Raw genomic sequence first — 14,667 nt, forward strand, 5'->3', positions numbered from 1 at the left:
GGAGTGAATATTGCAGCATGTGCAAGAACTAGAAAAAGAATCAATGCCAAAAAGTCTCTCACTGCAAGCTCAGGTAGGTAGAGACGAGAGAGTTCACATCAAGCTCATCTAGGCAAGCACTTCACAGCATCAAACTCAATGATTTCACTGTCTTTGCCAACAGCACCCTAACTAGATTCCAAGTATTAATCGCTTTAGATAAAGTAATGATTCCAGGTATTTTGTGGCACAGTGGTCGTGTCCTTATCTCTAGGCAAGGAGGCCTATTCCGTTCATCTGCCTTTTTTTGTTCCTCATTACTATTTCTCCAGCTTCATTTTCCAACAGTCTAATATCCACTGGTCTCTTTCTTAATTTTTCTGAATCTAAAAGAAAATCTTGCAATCTTCTTTTATATTACTAGCTCATCTTTTATGAACTTTAAATACTGCCTAAAATAAACTGAACAGCAGACAGTAAGCTCTGTCCTCCACTTTGTCCCCATGTCTATCATGCTTTTATTTCCAATTACAAATGACCTTTGCTCTGCATTAATCCTGTTAACTCTGTCTGTCTCCACAGACACTGCCAAACTTGATAGTCTCTCCAGCACTTCCTTTTTCTTTTAAATTTCAGATCTCCAACATTTGCAATAATTTTGTTTTTGTTTCAATAGTGTTCCAAAGTGGGAGTATTTTCGAAACCTCTCAAAGAGCATGGATGAGGTTAAAGCGACTGCATTCCGACAGTGGAATCAGCAAATCTCTGGTATAGTCTCCTAGTGAAAGGAACTGTGTACTTGACTACAAGTGATGCAACTTCTCAGCAATGATGGCCTCAGATTTGTACTCTGCTTTTGTCATTATTGGTCGTTACTCTGCAATGACTGGACTTGCATAACATTACATCTACCTTTACTCCAAGATAGACATCTCTCAGTATAACAAACTGAACAGTATAAATCAACCAGATGTATTTAAACTTCCTGAGCTGAAATGCAAAGGACAGCTATCATTATAAAATCAATGCTTTCAACATAAACAGATTCTCCGAGCTAGTCATGGCACCACTGATTCCACAGTGACTTAATGTACCAAAGCAGCTTGAAACAACCTTCTGTCAGGCCTCTGACAGCAGCTGTTTACAGCAAAGCTTCACTATTTAATACATACATGGCACTGGAATCTCAGTAAGCACCAGGGTGACTGAGATCATCTGTCATCAAAGCATCATGGATAGGATAAAACGACAAGGTCTTTTCCCTGGGGTGGGGGAGTCCAGTACGAGACAGCATAGGTTTAGGATGAAAGGGGATAAACATAAAAGCAACTTAAGGGGCAACTTTTCACATAGAGGGTAGTGCGTGTATGGAATGAGCTGCCAGCAGAAGTGGAGGCTGGTGGAATTACATCATTTAAGAGGCTTCTGGATTGATTTTGAATAGGAAGGATTTACAGGGATATGGGCCAAGTGCTGGCAAATAGGACTCGATTAGGGTAGGATATCTGGTCAGCATGGATGAGTTGGACTGATGGGTCTGTTTCTGTGTTGTACATCTCTATGGCTCTATCTGTACACTGAAATAATATGTGATATCACAATAGAGGTGAAAACAAGTAAAACTAATGGGAAGCTGCCATGGGATGGAAACGAATTAAGCAATGTTTTCAAGGAGCAGGCAAAGTTGCTGACTGGCCTGTCTTTGGTGTTCTATATTTCTATTCCACATCCCTGGCAAGTAAATACCTCAACCATTCTTCAGTTTTATGCATTGTATTCCCTTTGCATTACATGTTTCTTGTGTATCAAGATATTGGGCCGTTCTTATTAAAGACAGTTTTAATGAAGTCAGCTGCCTTTCTGCATTCAATTGCAGTAATTCAGACTCGACGACTCAGCTATGGAATTTTGGAATTGTAATGGTTCAAAGGAAACACTTCTCTGCCGGTCTCTTCCTCCAATCAACTGAGATCTCTGCATTTCTCCAATTCTGGCCTCATACACATGTCAACATCATTTGTCCTACCAATGGCGGGCATTCCTGGCAGCTGCATAGGTGTTAAACTCTGGAATTCCCTCACTAAACTGCTTTCCCCCTCCTTTCTGACATTCCCTAAAATCTCACCTCCTCTTTCATTGAAACACAAAATCGGAGGAGGGGTAGGCTGTTTGGCACTTTGAGCATGACTGATCTTTCAATTCAACAGCCCAGTCCCACCTTTCTCCATATCTTCTGATCCCCTTAGCCCCAGATGTTGTGCAGAGCTCATTGCACCAAGTCAGTTTTCCCAATGCATCTCAACTTGTATCTGGTTAGAATTTTGTGAAGCACAACAGCTTAAAAACACAATATAAATACAAGTTTTTTTGAAGATAAAGCCTTTAATTAATAACACTATTTACAAATCAGATAGAATGTGGCTTTTTCTTTACTCTCTCAAAAAGTGACTTCCCTGGCTAGGCTAGCATTTACTACTCATCTCTAGTTTCCTTTTAGAAGGTAGTAGTGAGCTGCCTTTTTGAGCAACTGCATTCCAACTGGCATAGGAGAACCCAAAATGCCAAATTTTTGGAGTGGGCAGGTGGAATCCACATCCTTAAACCAACAACACTGAAGAAGCAGGTGAAAGAACAGATATAGTTCCAAGGCAAGATTGTGTGCAACTTGGTAAGGAATCTCAGGTAATGGTGATGCAATACATTGCTACCCTTGACATTCTTGGACTGGAGGCCTAGCTGTGCGCTGCAAGGATCGGTGCTGGGTCCATTGCTTTTGTCATTTATATAAATTATCTGGATATAAATATAGGAAGAATAGTTAGTAAGTTTTCAGATGACACCAAAATTGGTGTAGTGGACAGTGAAGGTGGTTACCTCAGACTATAACAGGATCTTGATCATTAGGGCCGACGGGTTGAGGAGACACACATGGTGATACATGTGAATGTGGTAGATTTTGCAAAGGCAAATCAGAGCAGGACTTATACACTTAATGGTACAGTCCTGGGGAATGCCGAACAAAGGGACCTTGGAATGCAGCTTCATAGTTCTTTCAAAGTGGAGTCGCAGGTAGACAGGGTAGTGAAGGTGATGTTTGGTACAGTTACCTTTATTGGTAGTGCAATGAGTACAGGAGTTGAGAAGTCACTTTTGGATTACTGCGTTCACTTCTGGTCTCCATGCTACAGGAAAGATATTGTGAAACTTGGAATGGTTCAGAAAAGATTGACAAGGATGTTGCCAGGGTTGGAGGATTTGAGCTTTCAGGAGAGGCTGAATAGGTTGGGGCTATCTTCCCTGACCACCGGAGGATGACGGATGTCCTTATAGAGGTTTATTAAATCATGAGGGGCATGGATAAGGTGAATAGTCAAGGTCTTTTTCCGAGTTGGGGGAAAGAGTCCAAAACTCGAGGACATACATTTAAGGTGAGAGGGGAAAGATTCAAAAGGGACTAAGGGGCAACTTTGTGATACAGAGGCGGTTGCATGAATGGAATGAACTGCCAGAGGAAGTGGTGGAAGCTGGTACAATTGCAACATTTAAAAGGCATCTGGATAGGTACATGAATAGAAAGAGTTTAGAAGAATATTCATCAAATTGCTGGCAAATGGGACAATATTAATTTAGGATATCTGGTCAGCATGGACAAGTTGGACCGAATGGTATATTTCCATGCTGTGCATCTTTATGACTTTTATGATTCTACATGGTGGAGCCCATGGATTGAGAAAGTGTAATCAAGGAAGCCATGTCATGCTGCTGAATGCACCTTTTCTTAGATACATATTGCTGCCATTGTATATTGGTGGGGGGATGCCAATGATCAAAGTGGTGAACGTTCTGCTTTATCCTGGATGATGTCAAGCTTCTTGAGGGCTGTTGAAGCTGCACTCATTCAGGCAAGTGGACAATCTTCATTCCTGGCTTGTACCCTGTAGTGTACAGCTTTGGGGAGGCAGGAAGTGAGTAACTTGCTGCAGAACACCTAGTCACTGGCCTGCTCCTGAAGCCGCATGCTGCCATTGTTTACATATAGTTTCTGGTCAATACTAACCCTCACAATGTTCTAAAGATGGGAAGTTCAGTGACGTTAATGTTAGTGAATGTCAAGGAGACCTGGCAGAGTCACAATTGTTGAAGATGGTCATTGCCAAGCACATGTATAACATTAATGTTAACATTAGTAACCCAAAGCTATTTAAGGACAAGCATTGCTTCAGTATCAAAGGAGTCATAAATGATCCTGAACAGTTGCAATCATCAGTGAGCGTACCCTTTCTGACCCTAAGATGGAGGGAAGGTCATTGATGAAGCAGCTGAAAATGGTTGAGCCTAGGACACCAGCCTGGGGAACTCTTACAGGCATGTTCCACAACTGAGATGACTGGTCTCCAACTCAAGACCAACTACCTTCCTTTCTACTCAGAACGCCTCCAACCTGCTCTCTTCCACCTCAATTCTCATTGATTTCAATTTTTGCTCTTGGTGGTACTAGGTCAAGTGCTGCCTTGATGTTAAGTACAGGAACTTTAACCTCACATCTGGGTTTCATATTTAGAACAAGTACAACATATGTCCTGGAACAGAGTGGCCTAGAGTGGCTGAGCAATGGTGAACAGGTTACTCCTGTGCAACAGTGTCATGGTGTCAACAACACCTTCCATCACTTTGCTGATCATTGAGAGCAAACAGACGGGAGGTTAAGTCAGCAGACTGGATTTGACCTGCTTTCTACAAATAGGACATACTTGGACAATTTTCCACGTTATCAGGTAGATGCCAATGTTGCAGCTGCACAGGAACAGATTGGAGAACAAATCTTTTTGTAATAAAGCCAGGATATCAACAGCTTGGCGAACAGAATACAAAGAAGAGGTAAAAACAATGACTGCAGATGCTGGAAACCAGATTCTAGATTAGTGGTGCTGGAAGAGCACAGCAGTTCAGGCAGCAAGCAAGGAACAAAGTGCATCCTTTGGACTATCTTATCATTTATGAAATATCTGGTTCCTGAAAGACCGAGATTATCAAACATATAATGCTGATACAACATACAGTTGTTACATTGCCTATCACCTTCAATCAGTGACTAATGTTCTACTTAACAAACAAAGAGAATGTAGGACATATTCACCAGGTCCAGAATAACTCCTCTTCAGAACTGTTTCTCTCTTCACAGATGCTGCAATACCTGATGAATTTCTTCAGCATTTTGTGTTTGTTTCACGTTTCCAGCATCCGCATTATTATGCTTGCATTCCTGGCTAATAACAGTGACTGAGACCAAATGCATACGTGGGACATCTTATAAACCTCAGCTTAAAACTATTACTAATTAAGAGACCTATTCTACCTCAAGACTGCCAACAGAATCTTATAATTACTGAACAATAACTGAATAGTTGTGATTATCATTAAGTATGTTTCTTTTGCAAAGCTCTGATTTCCAACTTCCGAAATTTAGCAGAATTCCAGTTCAGGATATAGGATTCAAGATACATTGTGTGGTGTCAAAGAGCTGGCTACGACAAATGGCATTTCGAATGGCAGAGCAGTTCCAAGCGGCTGAATGGCCTTCTGCATTCCCAAGTAAAGGCAAGCATTTTTACTACTGTGGCATCTACCTACCGTCCCGCAGGATTCTGGCCCCCCTCGGAAGAGAGTACAAGCCATTCGAACAACCTCCGCTTCCATCTTCCTCACACCAGGGAAGATGTCCGGATGTAGTGGGTTACTCCAAGCAAAGTCTCCATAAACCTTAAAACAAAACGTAACTGCGTTAGCAGATCTCTTAATTCCTAATTAAGTCACCAAAATATTTACAGCAGAGGAACAGCCTGTTTGACCCAATACGCCCATGCTGTATATTTCAGACTTGCCTTCACCTACCCTGCTTCAACTCAATCCATCTCCATATTCTTTTCTCTTTTAATTCCTTTCCCGTTGAATCCATAAAACACTTGAGAACACAAGGGAGAACATCCTTTTTTTCCCAATCGTGTCAGGGGAGCTTTTGCAATCCCGTGAGCACAAACTCAGAAGCAAAGATTATCTGATCATTTATCTCATTGCTTTCTGAAGAAGATTGCTACATACAAGTTGGTTACCACATTTCCCTATACTGATGAGCAGTAACTATCCATCCAAAATATTTCATCGGCTCTGAAACATTTCAGGATATCCTTCCCAACTCGAGGTTCTGTTGTTTCACTGTCACAGTATGGCTGCACTACTGGACAATGTCGTTATCACTCCTGCGCTAGTCTTCCATCTCCTCTTCCTATCTCTGATCTTTGTGTTGTCTCAGAGTTTAAAATCAATAGCAAGAGATTTGACTGAGGTCAAGAATCCATCAAATTTTTACTTGCTTTTTTAATATAATTGAGGCTATTAGGCTAATTCATAGACAATTAGAGTCAATCACAATTTCATTGTTTGGAGCCACATTTAGGCCTAGAAATCCATTGTAGTGAAAATGTAGAATCTATTATTAAGGAAGTTATAGCAGGGTTATAGCAAATTATTACTGCAATTAGGCAGATTCAACATAGTTCAACAAAAGGAACTCATTCTTGACTAATTTATTAAGAGTTCTTTGAGGAAGGAATAAGTAATGCAGTCGAAAGCAAACTTCTACATGTCGTATACTTGGATTTCCAAAGGCATTTAACAAGGTTCCACATCAAAGGTTATCAAACAAACTAAGGGCTCTTGGTGTCTACTGTAACATATGATCATGGATACAGATCTGGTTGGTCAACAGAGAATCCCAACAGTGCGGAAAGAAGCCATTTGGCCCATTAAATCTGCAACGATCTTCAAAACAGCATCCCATCCAGACTCCGACCCACACCCCCCCTTCCCCATAACTCCACATTTGCCATGGCTAATCCACCTAACCTGCACATTCCTAAAGACTAGGGGCAATTTAACATGGCCAAACACTTAATCTGCACATCTTTGGACAGTGGAAGGAAGCTAGAGCACTTGGAAAACAGGAAGGATGGAAAGAATGTGTAAATTCCACAGACAGTCACCATTGACTGGAATCGAACCCACGTCCCTGGTACAGTGAGGCAGTAGTGCTAACTACTGAGCCACCACGCCACCCCAAAGAAGCAAACAGGAAGCAAGATGGATCATTCTTAGGCTGGCTAGCTGTAACCACAAGGATCAATTCTGGAGCATTAACTACTTACAATCTATTATAATGAAAGGGACTAAATGCAAGGTTGCTAACCTTGATGATAACACAAAATAAGTAGGAGAGTAACTGTGAGGAGGACAAAGAATTTGCAAAGTGATTTTGATAGGTTAGATCAGGGACAAAAAAAAAAACTGGCATATGGCTAAAATGTGGGAATTACAAACTTGCCCACTCAGCAAGAACAGTAGAAAGGCAATATGCAATATAATTGGAGAGAAAGATTGTAGGATTCTGCAGTACAGAGCAATCTGAGTGCACTGAAACATGCATGCAAAATTTAGATGATTCAAGTACAGCAAATGACTAGGAAGGCAAATTAAACATTATCATTTATTGCAATGGAAATAGAATACAAATTATGCCAGAATTGTACAGGGCATTTGCAAGACCATGTTTAGAATACTGCATATCATTCTGGTCTCTTTATTTAACAAAGGAAACAATTACATTAGAGGGACAAGTTAGAGACGTTTACTTGACGAATATCAGTGATGAAGGAGTTATCTTTTGAGAAAAGGTTGAACAGATTGGGGTTTAGAAGAACATGAAGTGGTGTTACTGAAATGTACAAGCCCCTGAAGGTGAATGTAGACAAGATGTTTCTCCTTATGGGGGAAGACGAGAATTAAGGGCACAATTTAAAAGTAAGGGTCCACCATTTAAGATGCAGATGATAAGAAATTATTTATCTCAGAGGGTGGTGAAGTCTGTGGAATTCTCTTCACTCAGACAGCAGTGCGGGCTGAATCACTAAACATTTTTAAGATAAAATCTTGACTGAAAAGGTAGTCAAAGATTACAGGGGTTAGACAGCAAAGTGGATTTGAGACATTCAGATCTGCCATTATCTTATCAATGATGAAGCACGCTGAGGGGCCAAATGGTCTATTCCTGCTCCTAATGTATGTGTTTATATGTAAGAAGTCAGCACAGGAGATCTCCTTTCTGAAAGCGCAGATCTTCTTCCTGAAAGCACAGTCAACAATCAACCAACACTTAGATAAGTACATGAATGGGTTTGGAGGAATATGGACCAAATGCAGACAGATGGGACTAGTTTTGTTTGGGAAAGCGATCGATGTGGAATACATGGACCAAATGTTTCACATTGTACGGATATTTGACCTTCAAGGTCACTTTTACTGGTAGCAGCTTGTTAACTTCCAGGTTTATTTCTTTTAAACAACTCAAATTAAAATTCCATAGAGGAATTTAAAGTCATGTCCTTCAGATTACAAGCCTAGTCATATAACCACTACACCACAGTGCTCATTTATAATAATGAGTAAGGAGTGTATGCTTAATTAGAACTCTGTGAACTTAAACTGAAACTGTGCAATTGAAAAACGTCTCCTGGACTATTTTGTTAATATTTCTTTTGTACTCTGGTACTGATAAGTAATAACACTAACAGAAACTATATTTATGTTTTTCTCTGACTTCTAATTAATGATGTCCACAATGTTCCTTATTTTTGATCATGAAGAGAGATTGTCCAATCAATTTGTATCCAATGGGCAATTCAAGGTAAATGTTCTTTCACTCAATAGGAGTAAACTGTCAACAGGCATTGAGTGACTCATGACAAACTAAGCAGAATAGAATAGAGTGAAACAAAAAAATGGGCGCTCTTGAGACCATCAATTAAACATTTTTGGATCTGGTGATCTGTTACAGCCAAGTCCCCAACAAAATATCAAACTCCTCTTTCTTCTCAGAAACAAAAAAACTCTAAGATGAGTTAACCTAAGGTAACAAAGTGTACTGGAAACTAAAGTAAGCATTCTCAGATGACGGTGCATGCTTGACACTTCAACACCGAGGGGCTGCAACATTCTAAAAGATGTTGATGCTTCAAGGGCAGCTTTGAATTGAGACCTCACACGTCGTTTCAGTTCCTCGATCTCATTGCTGCTCATGGGGTTTGCTGTGCAAATCAGCAGTTGTGCTGCAGAGCAGCAACTACACTGCAAGAGTGATTCAGCAGCTGTGAAATATTTTCAGATGTCCTGAGGATGTGAAAGGTGGCACTGAATCACAATGTTACTCTCAGATCATTACTGAAACTAAATATTGGGAGGTTATTATTAAAATGACTCCAAGTTCCTCTGTATGATTGACTATGTGTTAGAGTCTGGAATGCATATCAGGATTGAGAGGCATTGTACACAAAATGGTCATAAGATCATAAGAAATCAAAACATTGCAGACCACTCGGCCCATCGAGCGTACTTCACTAATTAGTCCGCCCAAGGCTGATTGCCTTAACTCCACTTTACTACCAGTGCCACTAAAAGCTTGACTCAATCACTGATCAAGAGTCTGACTAACTCAGAATTGACTAAATTAAATGAACTGAGAAAAGAAATTTCACTTCAACTCAATTTTAAACGGGACAGACTTATTTTTAAACTACATCCCCTAGTTGGACACAGGTTTGACAGGTTGGTTCTGTTTCCATTGAAGGTTAGAAGAATGAGAGGCGAACATATTCAAACATACAAGACCCTGAGGGAACCTGTCAGGCTAGTGTTGAAAGGAGGTTTCTACTAGAAGGAGAGACTAGAACTATGGGACACAGTTCAAAAATAAGAGGTCTTCCATTTCTGATAGGAACGAGGAGGAATTTCTCCAAGGAGTGGTGAGTCTGTGGACCGCTTCCCCATTGAACAGCCCAGGCAGAGGTAGATCAATTCTTGATTAACAAAGGGAAATCAGGTCACCCATGACCTTCTTGAATTTCAGAGCAAGCTTGAGGGCCTGAGTGGACTACTCCTGGTCATACATCCATGGTTCTACAAAATATCTTTACAAACTCCACACTGTCAAACCCTCTCAATCGTTCACTCATGTTGCAATATCTCACCTTTCAACTTCTAAATGCCAATGTATGCATGCCCAATATTTCCTCATAAGATGAAGCTTTCTTCCCAGGAACATTCCCTGAAATGTTCCGTGAGCATCTCATCAATGTTCTGCTAATAATGGCAACATTATTGGTGCTGCTACAAAAGATTCTGTACAGTATAGAGATTCTTGTCAATTGCAGGCTGCCAATGTTATGCTGGCATTGACCACTTGAAAGAATAGTGATCTGGTCAACCAAAAAAGAAAATGTTGGGAGTGCTTTAAAAAAAGTTGCTGGCTTTGAGCCAGTAAAGTGAGAATTGCTGTAGCTTATAAATAATTGTTCTGTTGTCATAACGTCATATTAAGACACTTCTTACCTTCACCATCAGCTTTGTGAGCTGTTCCTCGCCACTATACACTGTCCCAGAGACTTGCCCTTTCTCCCAGTGTACCTCTCCTACAAAATACAAAATGCAGTTTCAGCAAGTGAACGCTTTGTTGGTCACTGCAGCTTTCTCACCCAAGATTAGATAACACTTAATTGCAGAACAAGCGACTCACTGCATGAGCCTGCTGAGGTGAAGCAGCATAAAGCTTGTCGCAATTCTGAGTGACTGCAGATCAATCTGAGTGGCTTTGATAATGGAAAACCTTTGCACTAAAGAACAATGTTTAATCAAACATAATGAAGAATTTCCACACAAAATGGGGTAAATTTTGCTTCAATACATTCACAGGATTAGAGTGCCATGGGAATTACCAGAAGACCAGTATTTACTATCCCATCCCTCACTGCTGTTGAAAGTAGTGGTGAGCCATACTCTTGAATACAACTGAGTACCTCATTAGAGCAACTAACAGGCAAATTCCGTAGGGCTGGAGTCACATACAGACGAGACGAGGTAAGATCAGCAGATTTCCTCCCCAAAAGGACATTAGTCAATCAAATAATTTAAATCACAATCCAGTCACTTCAAGGCTGCAATTATTGAGACTAGCATTTTTTTAAAATCCCAGATATATTTAATTCATGAAATGCAAGTTCCTAAGTACCCCAGAAGTCAAGTCTCTGCATCATTACTCTAAGCCTCCTTGCCACTTATCCAGCAGTGTAATTGTAATGCTGCTGCCATCCCCAGGTGCTGAAGCTTGAAACACATATCCCCGCCATCCCAAATAAATATTACATTCTGCTTTGTTTGTGATGAGGAGCTTCAGAGTGAGAAACAGGATGTAAGAAAGCAATGCAGAAATGAGGGAGGTATTGCACAAAAACAAGATACATCCGTACAGTGCCTTTAACATAACTAAAACACTCAAAGTTGCTTTGTCAGAGAAGACTTCACTGGACAAGATTGAGAAGTAAGACACACAAAGGGATATTAGGTTTCAAAGGTCTTAAGGAGCAGAAAGAAATAGAGAGATTTGGAGGTTTGATTCCAGAGCTTAGGAAGGAGGCAGCTGAAAATACCACTGACAATAGTGAAGGATGAACCTTATAGGCACCGAGAGACTAGGACTGAAGTCCACTACATATATGTCAGCAGAAACCTCCAGCGCTATTTTTATGTATACAAGATTTAGAAGATAATTTCATTCACTGGTCGGGAAGAGTAAAAAATAAGAACGATGAAAAGCTTTCAAAATACAATATTATTAATTTACCCATTGTGCTGTAGTCTTTAAGCTTTAACAGCAGCTCAGACTCTGCCAAGCCCTGTGCAGGTAGGGACGTAATGTACGTCGTTCCATCCTTAAGTGTTAAGACGCTTGTGGAAAGGTCATCCAGTGCCTTGTTAAGTTGTTTCTGTACCTGTTGATGGGAGTATGTCAGAAGAATGAAACCCATGCCAATATTCAAGTGATTGCATCATAAGCACAATACACTTCACCAGATGTGCCACTACTAACCTGGAGCCCTGCACCCGTCTGATATTTAGCTTGAGATGACCAGCTTATGAGAAATGAAGTTCTTAGGGTGGATTAGTTTATGATTTGCTTTTTTTTAAAAAAAAACATTTTCTTTTAACTGAATCAATTGAGTTCAAACGGCTGAGGTTATTTGTAAGTTTTTTCAAAAACATAGCATAATGCAGCTCTGGGTGCTTTTCGTTTCTTTTGAAATCACTCGGTAATGATGAAGCATTTGTGAATTTAAAAACATTAATCGGTACGAAGTATTTCCTGGCCTAATTCAAATCCAGCCAGAGATCAGATCTTAACTCTGCGCCTAATACAGACTTGGACACACTCCAAGTGTGCAACTAGAGAGCTACAGCACAGAGTGAAGTCCAGAGGCACAGAAATGCGGATATGAAAACCAGCCAAAGCCACACTGCACTCAGCCCAACTTCAACAAACACTTTAGAATCAGCTACATTGGGGAGGTGGATAATGATCTTTTGTTTCCCTTTTTTAAAAATACAATCATGATGCTGTCACAGCTATGGATCACAGGCAAATAAAAGTTAAATCCTTTGTATGATCCAACAGCAAAAGTTTTTTTAAAATGGATTTGTCCCTTAATTTACAGTACACAATCAAATCAGTACCCAGCATCAAAACACAGGACAAACAAACATTATTTTACATAGAGAACTGGAAGATGGATTTTTTTTTACCACAGGAAGTTTTTGTAGTACAGTTCATTGCATCTAGTAAAGAAAGAAACATGTCCAGTGACTGAAGATGGAGGCCTGAGGGTAGAGGTTAGAATCGTGGAGCTAGTTTAGAAGTTCAAATTTGCCAACAAGTCTTCCATTGTGCTAGTAGGTGAAGTTATTCAAATCACTGCAAGCACACAAAGTGAAAAAGCCACACTGGTGACAATTCAAAGATAAGGGTTCAGGTAAAGGTAACTTCACTGCCTGTTGAGTAAACATCGTGTACCCTGCAAGTAGGCATTGAGCCTGCTTCTGGCTGTGTAGAGATCAGTCGGGTTCAAGGTATCATGGATATTAATCCACGTCACAGGAGGAATTTTCCAGTGCATTTCTCCCCAAATCCTGAGGCTTTGTTAATTTGTATTCTCTCCTCTCCCAAGAGATCACACGGTGGTTGGGAGTCTCCACACAATGATGTACAAAGATAACACAGGGAAAGGTTGTTTGGCCTCTGGGTTTTTTCCAATTCATCTTTACTTGCATGTCTGTTGCTGATATTCCGCCTCTGCACCTCACACTCTTAAAACACTCAATAAAAAAATACGCAATAAACCAGTTTAGAGAGTAGTTCTTCATTCACTCTTCCTAATCAGCTTTATATTTCCATGACCTAAATTAAGTTTAAGGAGCACAAGTTTACAGGTGACACAAACATTGGGAACATAGTAAGTGGTGAGTGGGATAGTAACAGCGCTCAAGAGGGCAATTTCAAAGGAATAAACTTTCAGAGGAACAACATGGAGAAGTAATATAAACTAAATTATACTATTTTGAGAGAGGTAAGAGAGAGACTTGGGGTTACACCTTCATAAATCCTTGTTGGAGGTAGGGCAAGCTGGTGAGGTAAATGAAGTATACAGGAAAGAGGACGTTGTAAAAAAGGAACAATGAGAAACTATTGCACACTACTGGCTATCCCTCAACTAGTGTGTCAAATTCTAGATGTTACACTTTATGAGAAACGTCAAGGTCGTGAAGAGAATTGGAAACAATCCGACAGAGGAATTCAAAAGTATTTGGAAGTCTGACACAGTAAAGAGGGAAAAACTATTTCCCATGACAAATGAATCGATAATCTGAGGTTACGCATTTAAAATAAATGCTAAAAAGAACTGGAGGAGAAATGAAGAAATACTCCTTCACACATCCTTTGAAAGAGTGGGAGAAATTCCAGAGAAACTTGAAGACAAATTAACATTTGAGGAAGGACACTCATTTGCAGGACTACAGGGGAAAAAAATGAAACTAAATTGGATACTTCTTTACAAGAGCCAACAGAGGCAAAATATTCAGACAGCCTGCTCTGCATGACACAATTAGTGATCAAATGCACAATATGCAGATAATAACAACCTCTGACAAAGTTGACAATTAGAATCTGAAAACTAGGATGGGCAAAGTTTTTTTTTAATGTATTGGTTCATGGAATGTGGGCATCGAGATTGGGTCAGGACTGCAATTGTCGTATCCCTAATTACCCATGTGGAAGTTAAGAGTCAACGGCATTGCTGTGTGGTCTGGAATTACAGAAGTGTAACTAGGGAGAGAATAGGACCCCTCCATGATCAGCAAGCCGGTCTTTGTGCGGAGCCACAGAAAATAGGGGAGATACGAAATGAATATTTTGCATCAGTATTTACTGTGGAAAAGGATATGGAAGATATAGACTGGAGGGAAATAGATGGTGACATCTTGCAAAATGTCCAGATTACAGAGGAGGAAGTGCTGAATGTCTTGAAAAGGTTAAAGGTGGATAAATTCCCCAGGACCTGATCAGGTGTACCCGAGAACTCTGTGGGGAAGCTAGAGAAGTGATTGCTGAGATATTTGTATCATCGATAGTTACAGGTGAGGCGCCGGAAGACTGGAGGTTGGCAAACGTGGTGCCACTGTTTAAGAAGGGCGGTAAAGACAAGCCAGGGAACTATAGACCGGTGAGCCTGACCTCAGTGGTGGGCAAGTTGT

The 14,667-nt window shown here is 40.4% G+C and overlaps 1 protein-coding gene across 2 annotated transcripts in view; it reads right to left on the reverse strand.

Moving 5' to 3' along the window:
• Positions 1–14,667, reverse strand: part of sgpl1 (sphingosine-1-phosphate lyase 1) — a 74,062-nt gene that overhangs the window by 39,054 nt on the left and 20,341 nt on the right. For both annotated transcript variants that reach the window (XM_060854258.1, XM_060854259.1), the window contains exons 4-6: positions 11,705–11,852; positions 10,417–10,496; positions 5,611–5,739 (exon numbers count right to left, since the gene is read on the reverse strand). In XM_060854258.1, the coding sequence (XP_060710241.1) occupies positions 5,611–5,739; positions 10,417–10,496; positions 11,705–11,852 (357 nt within the window). The remainder of the gene's footprint in view (positions 1–5,610; positions 5,740–10,416; positions 10,497–11,704; positions 11,853–14,667) is intronic.

The sequence above is a fragment of the Hemiscyllium ocellatum genome, chromosome 43 (assembly GCF_020745735.1).
Source record: "Hemiscyllium ocellatum isolate sHemOce1 chromosome 43, sHemOce1.pat.X.cur, whole genome shotgun sequence".
NCBI classification, from domain to species: Eukaryota; Metazoa; Chordata; class Chondrichthyes; order Orectolobiformes; family Hemiscylliidae; genus Hemiscyllium; species Hemiscyllium ocellatum.